This window comes from Anser anser (assembly GCF_964211835.1).
Source record: "Anser anser genome assembly, chromosome: 20".
In the NCBI taxonomy this organism is placed as follows: Eukaryota; Metazoa; Chordata; class Aves; order Anseriformes; family Anatidae; genus Anser; species Anser anser.
Window position 1 is genome coordinate 6,004,234 of NC_139741.1, and position 17,277 is coordinate 6,021,510.

The following is a 17,277-nucleotide window of genomic DNA, read 5'->3' on the forward strand; positions in this document are numbered from 1 at the left end:
CAAAGTAACAAAGGATTTCTGCCTTTCGTAGTCAATCATTTTGTGATTGCATGTCTTTGAACAGACTGCCAAAGAAGCAGAAATATTTTCCTCTCTGTTGATAAACTATTTCAATGTATCTGGTTTGATTTAGGGCGCTCCTGTTGGGGGCCACATCTTGAACTACCTCCTGGAGAAATCTCGAGTTGTGCACCAAAATCATGGCGAGAGGAATTTCCACATTTTCTACCAGCTGCTAGAAGGAGGGGAAGAAGACTTACTGCGAAGGCTAGGCCTTGAAAAGAACCCGCAACAGTATCACTATTTAGTAAAGGTGTGTATTAACTAATAATTCTTAAGATATTTGTTATATTTTAGGACAAATTTATTCCCAGTTGACTTTATATCTTTATTCCCTTGCTTCAAAAATAACACTGAGATAGCTCCTATGAAAAGAAACATATGGCAGAAGTGCATTGAGCATGAGTAATATACCTTTGATAATGATATACTTGTTCATTTCAAACTGTGTATTTTTAGGGTCACTGTGCAAGGGTCAGTTCCATAAATGATAAAAATGATTGGAAGATTGTGCGAAGAGCCTTGTCCATTATAAGCTTCAATGACAATGAGGTGGAGGTAAGACTTGTTTGACAGCACAGCTGATTTTCCCTCTCTTGAGAATTTTTCTGCTTTGATTTATTTCTAACCAAATGCAGCCTTTAGAGTGCATGTGTTCCCTGCAAAAATCGTGAAAGAAAATACAAAATGAGCGTTTGCACAGTGTGTTAACTAACACAAAAATCTCACTGCTGTTTCATTCTGTATCTGTTCCTGATTTCTGCCTGTTGCTTCCACCGTAGGACTTGCTGAGCATCGTGGCTAGTGTTCTGCATCTGGGGAATGTGCAGTTTGCTGCAGATGAGCAAGGAAATGCTCAGGTCACTACGGAGAATCAGATTAAATATCTGGCTAGGGTGAGTATTGCCAGTTAGAGACATATTACATTAAAGATGAATTAGTGTGGTTTACTTATTTTGAACTTGTTACTATTATATCATTTTAGAAGATGATTTAGAAGTTGTCAAAAATGTACTTTTATTTGACGTAAATACAGTGCAAATATTAACATTAAAACATTTTTGATGACAACTTCTTTATTTACCACTTTATCCACCACTGACTTAAGGTTTTTGCCTTCAGGCAGTGGGATAGGAATAGACCTACTCTGGAGATGAGTTTTGAAGAAGAGTTCTCATGGCTTTGCTCAGTCAGTTCTTTGTGCCAGAGAAGTCAAACCAAACTGTTATGTCATACAGCAAAAAGGAGTTGGTGTGCAGAAGGAAATGGGATGATTGACATTGCAAAAAGGCTTGCAGTGTGAATGGGAAACACAGGGTTGTTTCACTGGACTGTAATTTTGGGGACTAGCCTTTCTGATCTCTTTAAAACCAGTACTGATGAATTGAACGTACTGCTTCATAAATAAATTTAACATTCTACTGCTTTGCAGCTTCTAGCGGTTGAGGGCTCTGTTCTGCGAGATGCACTGATCCACAAGAAGATCATAGCGAAAGGGGAAGAGGTAAGAACATGAATTGGGATCTGGGAGGCACATGGAAATTAAATCCAACTAGTGCAATACCATCAGCTCTATATTAACAGTAAGCCAGGTAAACTTAATCTGTCAGTGGAATGGCTGTTGAATGACTTTTTTTTCTCCTTTTGTATGCAGTTAATCAGTCCCCTGAACCTGGAGCAGGCAGCCTATGCAAGGGATGCACTTGCAAAAGCAATATATGGACGCACTTTCTCCTGGCTGGTGAACAAGGTTAACAAGTCTCTTGCTTACAAGGTAAACAAATCTGTTGTTTGTTGATACACAACCAAGTGTGAAAGGCAGTTTCAAATCTTAAAGCTGCAACACAAAATCGTTGCATGCTTTACAGTGATTTCCAAGTTAATTTGTTTTCCACTAAGAAGAGAGTAAGGAGAATATGCTGTAACTAAATGGAGAAGATCCAGTGATGGATTCTAGCTGTAACTGACTGTGTGACTGCATACGAACACTTACTTTTTGCCCTATTGCAGGAGGGAGAGTTTCCAGGCTGGAGAAGTACAACAGTTCTAGGATTGCTCGATATTTATGGATTTGAGGTTTTCCAGCACAACAGGTTTGTATTCATTAGTGTCTTTGGGTTTTGAGTAAGCTGTGCATGACTCCATTATAGTGTTTTTTCTCCATTGTGAAATAAGACATTATTCCATCTCTGTTTCTTTTAGTAAGAGAAAGAGATGATGTTTCAGCTTTAGGAAATCAGCTGAATAACTAGCATTGGCAGATCTTCTAGCACTTTGGGCATTCAGATAATATCTAGCATTTACACCTATTTATGTTCCTGGTGTTTTAGAGACTGATGTCTTTTGGGGGCATATTCATGTGCTAGCTTGAACCATGCCTTTCATAGAATCATAGAATGGGGTGGGTTAAAGATCATCTAATTCCAATGCCCCTGCAAGGGCGATGCCTTCCACTAGACCAGGTTGCTCAAAGCCCCATCCAGTCTGTCCTTGAGCACTTCCAGGGATGGGGCATCCACCATTTCTCTGGGCAGCCTGTACCAGTGGTCGCCACCCTGTGAGTAAAGTATTTCTTCCTTTGTCCAGCTCTCTGGCACAGTTGTGGCTGTTGTTCTGGCATCTTTATGTGGTGGTATGAATGGGAAAACACAGCTGTAGAGCAGTGTATAGGATTATGTCAGAGTCTGGAACCTAACTCTGGCAGATAGCAATGAACCTAGACTCTGAATCTGTAGTTTTTCTCTTTCTCAGTGTTACACTCTTCATGTCTGTTTTTCCGTCCTTTTGGAACTCTTTCATGAGATGCACTAAATAATGAATTCAATAAATATAGATTCACTAAATAATTCACCGTATCTCTCACATTTTTCTTGATTACACATAGATATATTAACGCTACTGTCCTCTGATTATAGCTTATTTTGTCATACAGTATTAATGATCATTTTTCTGATTTTTGTTTCCAGCTTTGAGCAATTTTGTATTAATTATTGTAACGAAAAATTGCAACAGCTCTTCATAGAGCTCACATTAAAGTCAGAACAAGAGGAATACGAGTCAGAAGGCATAGCGGTAAGAGCCAGTAAAATCACTCCTACTGTCTTCTTAGCAGCACCTCCAGCAGGCCAAGGACAGATGATTAGAAAAGGAGCTTTAATAATGGTCTCCAAAGTACATGATTTAAAGAGATTTTCTTTTACCTTTCTTTTCAAACTACCTTGGTAACAGTGTGCAATACAGCTAGAAGCAACTAATGCCATTTCAATCTTTTACTTTGATAAAAAAGATGCTTTTTAAAGGGAATGTTAAGAAAACAAATGTGATGAGTGAAAAAGCTTTACATTTCAAATGACACAGTGGTTATTTAAATAAGGTGCTGTCTAAAATGTTCTGAAATTTTCACATTTTTTCCTGTCAAGAATTGTTGTCACCCAAGTGTGATTTCTTGTCTTTGCAGTGGGAACCAGTTCAATATTTCAATAACAAAATCATTTGTGATTTGGTGGAAGAGAAGTTCAAAGGCATCATTTCTATTTTGGTGAGTTGACATGACCTTTTAAAATGAAACGCTGGGGCAGTGGAGTGGAAATCAAGGGGAAGAACACAGAAAAAAGGTCTAAATTTATATTAGGACTGCTTGGGCAGGTGGGAAGGGCAATGATACACTGAACAGCGACACCACTACAAGTCATACTGTGTTGTCCCCATCTGCCCAAAGGAAAGAAACTTCCAATCCAGGCAGTCTGGAAGGAGTAAATTGTTCTCCCATTCGACTCAACAATTCTTCATTTGTTGAACTAAGTGAAGTGAAGGCATGAGGTGGCTTACATATTAAAAAGCCAAAGGGTCAGGCTGGGACAATGTTTCAGTGAGACAGAATTAGAGTTGGCCTGTATGCGTACAAGCACAGAAAGAAATCAATACTGGAATGCTTGTGTTTTCAGGACGAAGAGTGTCTGAGACCTGGGGATGCCACAGATACAACGTTCTTGGAGAAACTGGAGGAAACTGTGAAGAACCACCCCCATTTTCTCACGTGAGTGTTCATACAGCTGAGGGCATCTTTACTGGGAGTATCCAAGTGTGATAGAGCCTACAGGTTTAATTATTGCTGGGTAACTTTATAAAGCATTGTGTTTATGACGGTAGATAACGTAGATATACTAGGGCCCTAGATATACATCCTAGATATACTGGGCCCCACATAAAAGATGACCATGTTTTCATTTGCAAAGAGACTGTGAGTTAAGATAATATTGAACAAGCAGGTATAACAGAGTTGTAGAAAAAAGGAAAGATGTGTTAGACTGGCAGGAAAAGACCATGTCCAATTTATGCACCGAATCTTCTGTACTTACACATTGTCTAAGTCTGACTGAGACGTGTAAAGGTCCTCAGCTTTCTGTTGCTGGCTTGCCTCTTCACCAGTCTCTTGCTGACATCCAGTTGCTAATATCCAAGGAACTGGGCAGGATTGCAGTTTCTTGTCTCTTCCAAGGCCTGGTCCAGTACTTCAGGTGTGACCAGCTCCGTTTTGGTGTACCATGCCAGATTATTACCCAGCATTAATGGTTTCCTGGGGGGTGACAACTGATGCCTGAAGTCTAGCCTACAAATAACTGGAACATGCAGCAGAATTTTGCTGGTAACATTAGTGTTCAGAGGTGTATTTGCATTAGAATGATTTTAGCAGTGCTGGTGCTTTTGAAATTGAGGAGTTACTATTTCACCTTCATTTACATCTGCTTCCCAGACACTGTTGATAATCCTCCTTTGACTTTGGTAACCTATCCTATTGCTGCCACTCCAGTTTTGTGGATATGAATTCCATGTTTTAGCTTGTGAATTGTCTGCCTTGGTTTTAGAGCCGCAAATTTCTTTTTATTCTTAATCGAATGTTCTGCTTTGCTCAGATCGGGGTCTGTATGGCAACTCACAAGTATGCCAGCCTGCTGCCAACATCTTCACTGCCCTCTTGCCTGCTGCCTCTACTCTGATTTCATGTACACGCAGAGCCACTCTGCAACCTCGCCAGGAAGCTGAAAGTTCATCTATCAGAAATAAACATAAATAGATTTTATGACATCTTTATGATTTGCTGGTTGATAACTCACCTTTTTTTACTTCTGGTCTTAAAGATCAACAAGTGTAATTTTTAATTTTTTTCCTCCTGTGTTCATCTAGTCCCACTCTAGGATCATATACCATAGTGGTTTTTGAGGTGATTCCCCACATGAAACAAATGCTTGTTCCTCATGAAGCTTCTTCACTTTCTCTCCAGGCACAAGCTTGCTGACCAAAAAACTCGCAAGTCTTTAGGGCGGGAAGAGTTTCGGCTTTTGCACTATGCTGGAGAGGTCACCTACAGTGTTGCAGGTAAGTGTGTGCATCATCCCCAGTCTCTCTCACTCCTTTTTCCTTCTTTCATCCCCTGCCCTCTGAATTAAAACAGCTTTACTAGGTAGCAAAGACAAATCTGGTTATAGAGTAGTTCTATGTATCATCTGATTAACCGGATTAATTTCCCATCTCAAATTCCTGCCTTGTTGTGAAATTTCTGTGGAACAGTGGTGGCAGCCTGAGTGATTTCTTTTTTTTCCAGGTTTTCTAGATAAAAACAATGACCTTCTCTTTCGGAACCTGAAGGAGGTGAGTATGGATGCAGGGTGCTCCCAATACTCAGCAGCAGAACAAGGAGGCAGGTTCAAAGTGGGGTGGCATCTGAGGGAAAAGATTCTTTTAATCTCCACCCGGAGAGTGCATGTCCATAGGGCTGCATTACGAAAAGGCAAATTAAAGTATTCAGTTTGTTTTATTAAAAACAAAACAACCCAAAACCGTTTTGTCACGTTTCTCTAAAAGTCCTCTGAAGTTCATTTTGTACTTTATCTCTGAAAATGTCTCTCTCCACAGACTATGTGCAACTCTGAGAATCCTATCATAAATCAGTGTTTTGACAGGACGGAGCTGACAGACAAAAAGAGACCCGAAACGGTAAGGATACAAGAGCTGGGTGGAAGTGTGGCTATTTCCTCTCTTTTAAAGATACGTCCTGTCTAACATGGTAACCTAAATACAAGCCTCTTACCTTTGAAGCTGGGGGACTGTAAAGTTTGTTCTGCAATCACAGGTACTGGCTGTAAGTCATCACATCATTCATGGTTTTCTTTCTTTTCTCCTAGGCAGCAACTCAGTTTAAAAACAGCCTCTCTAAACTCATGGAAATTCTGATGTCCAAAGAACCATCCTACATCCGATGCATGAAACCTAACGATGCTAAACAGGCTGGTATGGCTGTGCTCTTCACCTATGTATGGGCTCTTCACCTATGCGCTCTTCTACAACAGCTATACAGACCACAAGATCCCAGGCAGTGAGGCACAGAAAGGAGCTCAAATGAATGAATCTTGCAAGAGTTTTCATTTTGGGTCTGTGCCAGAGCTTCTTGTGGGAGGGGGGTGGTAGTACCAGCAGCCAGAAATCAGAATGGAGGCACTGGTCTTGGGTAAAGTGACAGAATGAGGTCGTATTTGAAGTCAAGAATAGTGAACCTACATAACTTCCTTTCAATTATTTTATTCTCCCTCATTTCCTCCTCCTGTCTGCGTAGAACATCCTAAAGGATAAATTCTATTCTGGAACTAAATGTAAATGTATACTAAAAGAGGGAGGGACAGGAGACACAAAATAAGTTGTGTGACCTGAACCATGAGGATGGGGTAGAGGTTAAAGATAACTGTAATATAAAGTAATTCTGAACTGAACTGAGTATTTCCCTTCTCTGCATGAATGGACAACTATACATTAATGAAGTTTCTCTGTTTTCATACTCTCTCAAGATCGATTTGATGAAGTCCTAATCCGACATCAAGTGAAATACCTGGGGTTGATGGAGAACCTCAGAGTGCGGAGAGCTGGCTTTGCATATCGAAGGAAATACGAAGTTTTTCTGCAGAGGTAGGATTACCCTGGCCTTATCTCTCCCTGCTGCTCCCTCCCCCTGGTCTTGGTCCTATAGGTGTTGAGGCCGGGAAAGTGTTCCAAAAAGCAAAGAGCAGCCCTTATACCTGAAAGAGTTATTTCTTTGAGGGAGAGAGGAGAATGACCTCTTTCCCTTTCTGTTACTTATCTCCCTAAGATTTCTTCTGCTGTCAATCCACAGGTACAAATCACTTTGTCCAGAAACGTGGCCTACATGGGATGGACGGCCCCATGATGGCGTGGCTGTGCTGGTGAAACATCTTGGCTACAAACAGGAAGAATACAAAATGGGACGGTTAGTTCTCGTGTTTTCTCAATTTGAGGTTATGAATCATTGGACATCAATGTCATTGCTCTTAAATAAAGCTTCTGTGTTTAATGGGCGGGCAAAAGATTAGAGATCCCAAAGGGAATGCTAAGGGCAGGAAGCAAACTTCTCCTGCATGTTAAACATTATTCTGAATTTCTATTTCTAGAACAAAGATTTTTATCCGCTTTCCCAAGACTTTGTTTGCAACGGAAGATGCTCTGGAAGTGAGGAAGCAGAGCCTGGGTGAGTCACACACACTGCAGTAGCTTCATGGACAGTTAGCTGTCTGGTTTGTGATATTTTTTATTGTTGTTATTCATTTTTTTGTTTGTTTGTTTGTTTGAACAGTTTAACCTGTTTGTATCAAAATATGCTTGGTCGTGATTTCAAATTGCTGTTTCTCTTACAATTTCAGCAACAAAAATGCAGGCCACGTGGAGAGGTTTCTACCGTCGAAAAAAATTCCTGCACATGAAACACTCAGGTATGAGGGAGAAAGGAAACTGCAATGCTGTGTCATTGCGTGGGTGAAGTGGCCATTGCTGTTTTGAGAAGAAGTAAAAGGTGACTTGATTTTGGTGTGCAAGAAGGAAAAATCCCTGAAGCCTTGCTGGAAGTAGAATGGTAGATGTTAGCATACCCATTCCTTCCATGTTAGTCTTTGAGACTCTGAGTAAGAGAATAGGCTTAACTCATGCTCACACAGCAGCTCCCATACAGCAGTTCCCATCTGCCAGTGCTTTTTATTGCCATTTATCCATTGCGTTATATTGTTAAGAATTTCAATTATATTCTTTCCCATGTGTCACTGTGAAGGCTGTTGGTTTTTTGTTTTTTTTCAGAGTACATACTTAAGCACTGTTTGTTGCCAGTTTTGTGTGAAGTCAATATTGGTATGAAGGAGCTCACTTTGTGTAAAATGTTTGTATTTTTAGCAATAGCTATCCAGTCCTGGTGGCGGGGAACCTTGGGACGCCGAAAAGCTGCCAAGAAGAAGTGGGCAGTAGAGACTATCAGAAGGTGTGTAAACAGTAACCTCAGCCCATTGAATGGGTACTTATTTACTAAGAATGAGATGATGCAAATGATGTTACCTGTCACTACAATGTCAGAGATTTTTATTAATAAATTACAACTATTATTAAATAAAGCTCAGGAAATAAGAATTCTGTTATCTCAAAGCAACCATAGGAAGTTATTTTGTGACAAATATTTGAGTAAGCACGTCTGAAAATGGGCAAGGCTGTCTGTTTGGCTAATCTGACTGCAGATGCAACAGACATTAAAAAACTTGCTTTGCCTATTTTTTTATTGTTATATAAACTTCCATTTTGGCAGTCAGCCCTTCTGGGTTATCCACTCCATTTTATTGAGTTCCTTTTTCTTATAAATTGCAGTTCCCTTTTCCTCTCAAGTTTGATGTCTATTCTGGGGACTGGCCCAAATCTCCTAATTCTCCATTGATTTTATGTTAATTCACCTTTTACCCTAGCTATATCTGAAAGTTTACTGGGGACCCAGACATGGTTGGGTTGGAGGAGACCTCTAAATATCTTCAGTTTTGACCAATCTTCTATTGTCTTTCCTCTTCCTCAGATTCATTAAGGGTTTTATTTACCGGAATCACCCTCGCTGCCCAGAGAATGAGTATTTCCTTGATTACATCCGCTTTTCCTTCCTGATGAACCTCAAGCGTAATTTACCAAAGAACGTTTTAGACAAATCCTGGCCAACTCCTCCTCCATCGCTCTGTGAGGTAGGCTCAACTGCACCAGGGTCAGATGAATGGTACACGAGTTGGAGGAGACAAATGGCAGTATGGAAGACCACGGGCCACCAAAGGCCTGTGGGGAGTCACCTGCTATGAGAGCAAGAAAGAACCAGGTTCTCGCTCAGGTTTCACATTGCATTGGCATCTCTACAAGTAGAATTAATCAAAATACCATCACATTTGTGTAATTAGCATAGCTGTAAAATTATTAGAGCTATAGTGCTGAACTCTTGAGAGAGTTTGGTACTGTTGCAACACTATTTTCTAGTGTTCTTCCCATCCATTTCTGAAATTTTCTTTCTTTTTTCTTCTGACCAAATTAAGTTCCCTCTGGACAGCTAAGTTGGCTGGAATAACAAATTGGTTATTCCAGAACATACTGAATTTCTTCCATTGCCATTAATTCTAAACCATATTCTAAGGAATAATTCTGTTCTTCAATTGCCATTTAATTCTAAACCAGATGGAGAATGTTGTGGGACAAACTGTCTTTAAAAGGTGGAAAATAGACTTTTTATTACTTAAAAGTGATTGTCAGTAACGAAACAGTATCTTAATTCAGCCATGGATTTTCTGCAGTAGTTTCTCGTTTTTTCATTGTTTGAGTTGCTTTGTCAGTTTGAGCTATTTTCACTTATTGTGTGAAACCCCCTTCAGGCATCCCAGCTCCTGCGACAGTTATGCATGCAGAACATGGTCTGGACCTACTGCAAGAGAATCAGCCCAGAGTGGAAGCAACAGGTACCTGGCAACTTTGTGTTCTTTCACAGACTATTTTGATGTTGTATTGTTCTATACTGTTTCATTGTTGCTCTAGGTAAAAATATTAAAAATTATACTGAAATTTGATTCATCTTAGTCTTAGGGTAGCAATATTTTTTTTCTTTTCTATTAAAAAAACTCAGTGAAGAGAGCTAATTAATAGGAAATGTATACATTAAACAGTTTCATCTAAACTGTTTTGAGAGATTATGGTAATAGTTGCCTTTAAACTTTTTTTTTTTAATTGGATTGTATATCATACTGCTTATGAAGGCCTGTAAAGTCTTAAGTGCATGTAATGAAATGCTGTGGATTAGTTAGTGGCTGAGCCTACGATTAAGGACACAGGATTAATACCAGCCATTACTGAGTTGGAGGTGGAAACAGCTCCACTTTCTTCTCCCAAGCAAACAAGGCTTATGAATATCCTTTATCCACATTTTCACCTGTAACTCATCTCCTGTCTGTTTGCTCTATACAAAAACAAAAGGGATTTCCTGTTTCCTCGTTCCCTGGTTTTGTTCTCATTCTGAACGAACAGAAGTTAGAGCTAAGAGTACTGGTCATATTTACCCCCTGGAAGACTGCCACTGTAGAAAGGACCAAAGGTTTATGGTGACTCATCTTCTAAACAAGAACTCCCAGGACTGAATGGCACCTAGCTGAGTTGTACTATTTGTCAGAGGATAAGGTAGAGAATATTGAAGAGATGAGAGAGCTGTAATAAATGCGTTACACTCTGCTAATAACATCTTAACTTCTTTTGTCAGTAGTTCAGTAAAGATGGTGACTAGCTGAAAAGGCTTCAGCAAAAATAGCTGAACCATAGGAAAAAAAAACATCCTACGGGGCAAAGCAGGAAAACAAATTGCTTAGCTTAACTAGGCTAAGAAGATCTCTGAAGTGGGAGAATTCTGAGACCTTTTAACAAAGACATGATGTAGACATCACATCTGGTCTCTGGCTTTTGATAAATTCAAACTAGAAGTATATATTTTTGAGAATTAAAAATAAAAGATGTGAAATTTCTATCCTAAAACAAGGATAGCTGTTGAAAAGATAAGGGGGCATATGGAAGACTTTATGTAATTTTCTGATTAGCATGATTCAGCTCAAAAGTAGATGACTTTTAAAAGAAAAAAACCACAGAGGCTCTTTGAAGTCAAACTTTTTTTATTTGAAGCAAGATTTTCTACTTAACAGAGTACATCTTTTGTCCTTACAGCTGGAACAAAAAGTAATTGCCAGTGAGATTTTTAAGGGTAAAAAAGACAATTACCCTCAGAGTGTTCCTAGACTCTTCATCAACACTCGACTTGGTGAGTAGGTGTTGCAAAGTTGAACGCGAAGAAGAAAGGGGGGGATTCATCTCCTCTTTTTTCTTGCTTGAAATTTTTCTTACCCCATCTCTTCGGTTTTAATTTAGGTAATGAAGAGATAAACACTAAAGTCCTTCAGGCTTTAGAAAATGAAGCAATTAAGGTAAGACCTGTGTCCTAATATTTTTTTCAAGTTTTCATAATTATGCAGCAGAATTTAAGTCTTTATCAGAAGATTAGAGTGCTGAAGGAAATATAGCAATAATTTTACCTTAACATTAAGCTGGTAACACCTTGGAAGATAGTCTACATGAGGACCTGGTAGCTCAAAAATGCAATTGGGAGGTTTGGGCAAGTTTGTCAGCTAGAATTAAAGGGGTTGCAGCTTGCATTGCTGGTGTTCATGATGCTTTGAGATGCTTAAAGGGGAGAGGAAAGGAGCGATGAAGTCTATGCAGACTGAAGCTAAATCATAGATTTTTCAAGCACAGTCAGACAGCCATAGTCATCAAGTTATTGTTCAGAACTCCTCTAGGTCAACAAGGAAGTCTGTGGCAGAACTGAGAATAGGACTCAAAAGGATTGTCTTCACTCCCAGTTTACAAAGCACTGGTTAGTACCTCCTGCAAGCTCTCTAGGCTAGATGGAAGGTAGCTGCCAATTATGCAAGTTGCATTTTTAGCACTGATAACACTTACTTCAGTATGCAGTTCCTGTGATCAAATATGACCGGAAAGGATACAAAGCAAGAGCACGGCAACTGCTTCTTACCCAAAACGCAGTCGTCATTGTTGAAGACTCCAAAATCAAACAACGGATTGACTATGCCAATCTGACAGGTGAGAAGTGCTAACATAAATGGGGTTTAGCTCACTTGATTTTAGTCAGCATGACAACTAACTTCAGTTAAAATACAATAATAAAAAAATAACCAGTTGGTCTTTCTCCTGGACAAGAATGGAATTATCTTGTACTGACAAGTACTTTAAGTCTGAAATATGTTGAACTTGTTTTTTTCTAAAATTAAATTCCTTAAAATGTCACAAAAATTACTCAATTCGTCTCCCCAGAAACCTCTCAAGTCATTTCCCAATTGCACATCTCCACTGCAGGGAAGTTGCACCATTATTACACAGCAGCTGCTTGGGACACTGGCTTTTAGCCCTCTAAATAGTTGACATTGACGTGGTCCTTTTAGAGGGGGAAACTTGGTCAGAGAGAAAGAAAATTGCCGAGTCTGGTACATGACTTGGCTTTGGCTTATCTGAAACCTCTCACTTCACAGCCTCAGCTCCAGCTCCCAGCATTGCTACAGCTCCTCCTTGCAGCCAGTTTTTGTGCTAATCATTTCAGTGTTACCCTAACGCAATTACCTACTGTGTTTGTAACTGTCACCATTTAAAATGGTTTCCATTGGCAACACTAATTTGGGGTTCTGGGACTCCCATAAGACATGATTACTGCAGAGCTGTACGTTCATCACTGCTAGGGCTGGGCTACCTCAAATGGCATCGCTAATCAGATCTCTCTATTATACAAAATAGGTGTTAAACAAATCCAGAGAACAGGCATTCCTACTTCTGATGGACAGAGGCACCTGAAATTTTTTTTTTCACATTAAGAAGCCCAGCTATAAGCTGATTGTCTGTCACCTTGCAGCCTCTTCAGGCTCCCTGCTGACACCTTAGGGCACTGCTGCTGCGCAGCTTCTCAGCTGTCAGGTTTCTCGGTGTGGGACCAACAGTTGCTGCGTTCCTGGGAGAGGTCCTGCAACGCATGCAGGAATCCCGGTATTGTTGTGTTGGTGTCAAACGGCCGTTCTCTATTGCAGGCATCTCCGTCAGCAGCCTGAGCGATAACTTGTTTGTGCTGCACGTGCACTGTGAGGATAACAAACAGAAGGTAATTGGGCCATCCAGCCATCTCTAGAACAAGTTTTAAAGGCACAAAGAGCAGAAGATGCAGGGTGGCGGTGGGTGGGGGAGTGAAGCACACTGGTGATGTGCACAGGTGAACAGCCCCCCTATGTAACTCACTTTGTGCCAGCTTTAAGTTGGATTTTGCTCATATTTGTGTGCTCACAGATGGGGTTCACCAGTGACTGATGCACTGCACTGGCAGGATCAGTGCTGTCCCTTGCCCCCTTTACTGTTACCCTGTAAATAAAGTAACTGCTGGGGGTGTTATCACTGATCACTGCCAAGCCTGGTGCACCTTGAGAGGTGTTTTCCAAGCTAACCTATGGAGATAGCTCCGTCCCTGTTAATTACAACATAATTATTTTGGTATACAATCACTGAAAAGCCACGATCACAAACTATTGCTGGTTTTCTCGCCTAGGGAGATGTTGTACTTCAGAGTGACCACGTGATCGAGACACTCACAAAAACAGCCATGCGGGCAGACAAAGTCAATAATGTCAACATCAACCAGGGCAGGTGAGTGAAGCCAAGCCCCTCTCAGGAGCTGCTTTGGTTTTCTTGTGTTGGTTCTGCAGAGCTCTGCTTCAGCATTATAGGGCTACAGAAATATGTCAGAAATACATCATAAAAACATATTTAATTATTCTTTAAGACGACAAAGAAGAGTTAATCTGAACTAACAGGAGTCTGCTTGTTCATTCCCTGAAGCAGCAGACCTAGGGTAGAGCTACACACACACCCACACTCATCAAGTTTGTTATCTGTTTCTCTTTGCAGCATAAAATTCACAGTTGGACAAGGCAAAGAAGGCATAATTGATTTTATATCAGGATCAGAACTGCTCATAGCCAAAGCTAAGAACGGCCATCTAACCGTGGTGAGTACAGGCCAAGAGCAATAAGAAGCAGTAGCTCGCTTACAGCACATCCGAACCCAGGTTTTGCTACCAAATGTACTTGCAGCAGACAGACGTACCATGATTTCTTCCCTTGCTGAAGGCACTGCCCTGGGTCTGTGAGCCTTTTCCCCAGTTGGAGTTTTGCACTGCACTTCTCTTGCAGTTACGAGACTGCCAGGCTTGCTCAAACTCAAGCAATTATTCTGTCAATCACTTGGGTTCTTTGGCAGGATTCTTTCATGATATACTGTTGCAAATCAAGTTTTAGATTTAAGAACACAGGAAGCGAAAATACAGTTGTTCTTCCCTTCCTAAATTGTTTGTAGTCTTCATGCTAGTTATCTACACACACGCAGCTGATTTGTTGTGAGATGAAGGGCTGACTGGTAACAAACCCAGAACCTATTCAGACTGCACTAATTCCCCTGCCAGCATCAGAGCTAGAAAGGTCAGCTCCCCATCCTACTGCAGCCTGACACGTCTCAGAACTGGATTCTCACCCTTTCCACCTTGCTCTTCCCTCAAACAGTCCAATCCTGTAAAACCCACAAACATGTAGCACTGCCAAAAAAATCCCCTACTCCATGGGTTACCTAGCAGCTGTACACAGGAAGAGATTAAATTCACATGCTGCAGTGAAGACCACACTTCTCTCTCCATCTGCTATCAGTAATGACAAACCAAATGACTTTTTATACTAAGAAGAAACATCCTGAAGTGTTTGTTTTTCCCTCCCCAGCGTTTTCAAACCATCCCTAAGAACATCTTTCCAGTTAGGGAGAAGTTTTTAGTATACCTGCAGGAAGAGAGGTACAAGACTGCTGTGGACTCTGCTCACTGACCAGTAGCCAGTACCTGCTTTTGTTTCCTGCTGAGGCCAGAGCTCTCTGTGCTGAGGCACTGAAATTGTCTTTACCTACCCATAGCATAACAAACAGCTTGACTCTACAGGCCAGGCTTCAGCATGCTTCGAGGGTATTTCAGTGCTAGAACCGCTTCAGCATCTTTGTTTTCAGTATGGTTTCTAGCTTGTCCATCTTCTCCTGCAGGTTGCTCCTCGTCTGAACTCTCGATGATGAAACGTGCCACCACTACAGGACCCTTTCCTCCATCAGTCTGACCACACCCCATATAATTGGCTGGATTTGGTTCCCAGCAAAATCCCCCCCTCCTTCCTCGCTTTGCTCATTTTGTTTGTTACCAAAGACCTGCACTTTCAGAAAACCCACAAAACACATCTTGCTTTCTTGTCTTAATACTGAAGTTCCAAAAGAAAGGCCTTCTCTTCCTTACCTTAGTGGCAAACACACGGGTCCAACGTGATGTCTGTGAAACCGTGGCTCATGAAACATGTTCAGCTGGGCTCTGAGAGAGGTAGTTCTGACTCTAATAGAGTTTAAGCCCTGATGGAAATGACCAAAATTTGTGCTTGGCATCATCAAAAAAGCACAATCAGAAAACAAAACGCTGCTGCTTTGTCAGCCAAATCAATTAAATGCCAAACTTTATATTCAAAATGTTTTATGAATAATTTTGCTCTGAGATGTTTTGATGCTTTGTGTTACAATAGTAAAGCCATATTGTGTAAATGAGTAAAAAAAACCCTGTAAATACTTTATAGCTGAATATGAGAAATGCACTACAAGAAATGGTGTTGATATGGAAACTTATGTTTTAGATTTGGAATTTTTGTTGTTTTTAAGTTTATGAACAGAAGGTATTAATTAACCCATCATGTTAACTTCACTGATTTGGATACAGCATTTTTTTTAATTATTTTTGAAGTTACCGCTCCCATTTCTTGCTGTATAGTGATATTTTTATACAGTAGCAACTTTTTCATATCCACACAGCCAACCAAAATCTAAGTGATATCAACTGCAGAGGTCACCACTTCACCATGTCCCTCTAGGCTGGAAATGAAACCTGGAGCCCTCAGCCAGGACATGCACGAGCTTTCCCTCCCACCTTGTTCCTGTCTGGGAGCCTGCCCCTTCCCCACACAGCTCATCAGGCTCAGAGCAGCACCTTCACAAAAACTGCTTTTCTTCTCCTAAGTCTTCAGGGATAACTGGAAGTTTGAGTTCTCACAGTAAAGCTTCAGTGTTTATGTAACACTTCGCGCTACTGCCTTAAAGAAGAGGGCTCGTTCAGCACCACTGGCATTACTGACCAACTGGCTGAGGGCTCCTTTGCAAGGAAGCATCTTACCATTTTCCTAAGCAAGCTGCCATATCACTAACTCTGACTCCAACCCAGAAGGGACATGTGAATGCTATCAGGTCTCGGGCTGCATCACAGAAGTTAGTACCGAGCACTTTCCTTTAACAAAGACCCCCAATGGCTACACAGTGGGCAGCTATGTGTCAATACCTGCTGACTGCAGACCACAGCTCCAGCTTCCATTTCCAAGTTCCAGACCTCCAACCGTGCATTTTGCACTCCACCTGCCTTAGCAATCCTTCACATCCCACCTCTAGCCTGATGCAGTAGCAACAGCAGTTACACTAAGCCCTGACTAAAACATAACCAAACATGTTGCCACTGACATACAATCAGCTCAGTCTCCTACTTTTAGGTTTCATGACGTTATACAGTTACCGAACACTGCCCCAGGCCTGGAATGCTGTATACACTGTAGTACATATACACCATACTATTGTATATGCTATATAGTGTATATACTATACAATGCTGTATACGCTATTATATAACCTCTTCAAAACCGCTAAATAAATTTTTATGATGAAAACACTTTGTCTTTACTGTAAAAACTGTTCCACCACATTTAACTTTGGGATCACCCCACCCCATTCATCACACTGCCCCTTTGACAACACAGCCCCTGCAGCTCACCCTCGGAAGCTGCGCAGTGGCGCTGTGCTTGCGCTCAAAGCAGCTGCAGACAGGTGGAACCCTGCTGGGCCTTGTCAGCAAACACGTGGAACCAGCTCCGGGGAATCTCTTCAGTTCAGGGGCCTGATCTGTCTACATGGATGGTACTCCTAGAAAGGAATTCTAGGACATCAGCTAAGCGGAGTGGACATTAAGTCGAAGCGCTTCCCTTCTCCCCATCCACTTAACCAGACTGGAAGAGAAGTCCTATAGGGGGCAAGCAAGATGAACTCACGACTCCTTGTGCGTTCAGGCAGCAGAAATTCTGAGTAAATGGTGTGAAGGGCTGCCAACTCCTGCTGCAAAGCAGGCTGTCTTCTAAGAAGCTGGTCTCACCTTAAGACTGGAATCTTACTTTA

The 17,277-nt window shown here is 41.1% G+C and overlaps 1 protein-coding gene and 1 long non-coding RNA gene across 8 annotated transcripts in view; one reads left to right on the forward strand and one right to left on the reverse strand.

The window, feature by feature from the left end:
* Positions 1-16,775, forward strand: part of MYO1C (myosin IC) — a 58,863-nt gene extending 42,088 nt beyond the window's left edge. For all 7 annotated transcript variants that reach the window (XM_083806548.1, XM_083806551.1, XM_083806552.1 and 4 more), the window contains 27 exons: positions 134-313; positions 520-618; positions 843-956; positions 1,493-1,564; positions 1,715-1,834; positions 2,071-2,153; positions 3,027-3,132; positions 3,518-3,598; positions 4,005-4,096; positions 5,342-5,436; positions 5,663-5,709; positions 5,974-6,054; positions 6,243-6,348; positions 6,900-7,017; positions 7,223-7,336; positions 7,518-7,594; positions 7,767-7,835; positions 8,287-8,371; positions 8,948-9,107; positions 9,780-9,863; positions 11,110-11,203; positions 11,311-11,366; positions 11,907-12,042; positions 13,035-13,105; positions 13,544-13,641; positions 13,903-14,002; positions 15,073-16,775. In XM_083806548.1, the coding sequence (XP_083662674.1) occupies positions 134-313; positions 520-618; positions 843-956; positions 1,493-1,564; positions 1,715-1,834; positions 2,071-2,153; positions 3,027-3,132; positions 3,518-3,598; positions 4,005-4,096; positions 5,342-5,436; positions 5,663-5,709; positions 5,974-6,054; positions 6,243-6,348; positions 6,900-7,017; positions 7,223-7,336; positions 7,518-7,594; positions 7,767-7,835; positions 8,287-8,371; positions 8,948-9,107; positions 9,780-9,863; positions 11,110-11,203; positions 11,311-11,366; positions 11,907-12,042; positions 13,035-13,105; positions 13,544-13,641; positions 13,903-14,002; positions 15,073-15,099 (2,565 nt within the window). In that variant the 3' untranslated portion in view covers positions 15,100-16,775. The remainder of the gene's footprint in view (positions 1-133; positions 314-519; positions 619-842; positions 957-1,492; positions 1,565-1,714; positions 1,835-2,070; positions 2,154-3,026; positions 3,133-3,517; positions 3,599-4,004; positions 4,097-5,341; positions 5,437-5,662; positions 5,710-5,973; positions 6,055-6,242; positions 6,349-6,899; positions 7,018-7,222; positions 7,337-7,517; positions 7,595-7,766; positions 7,836-8,286; positions 8,372-8,947; positions 9,108-9,779; positions 9,864-11,109; positions 11,204-11,310; positions 11,367-11,906; positions 12,043-13,034; positions 13,106-13,543; positions 13,642-13,902; positions 14,003-15,072) is intronic.
* Positions 10,091-15,425, reverse strand: LOC310884601. Its single transcript, XR_014574297.1, has 3 exons — positions 15,317-15,425; positions 14,101-14,270; positions 10,091-13,083 (listed from the first exon to the last, which is right to left on the reverse strand). It is a non-coding gene; the product is annotated as an uncharacterized lncRNA (long non-coding RNA).
* Positions 16,776-17,277: the final 502 nt, after the last annotated feature.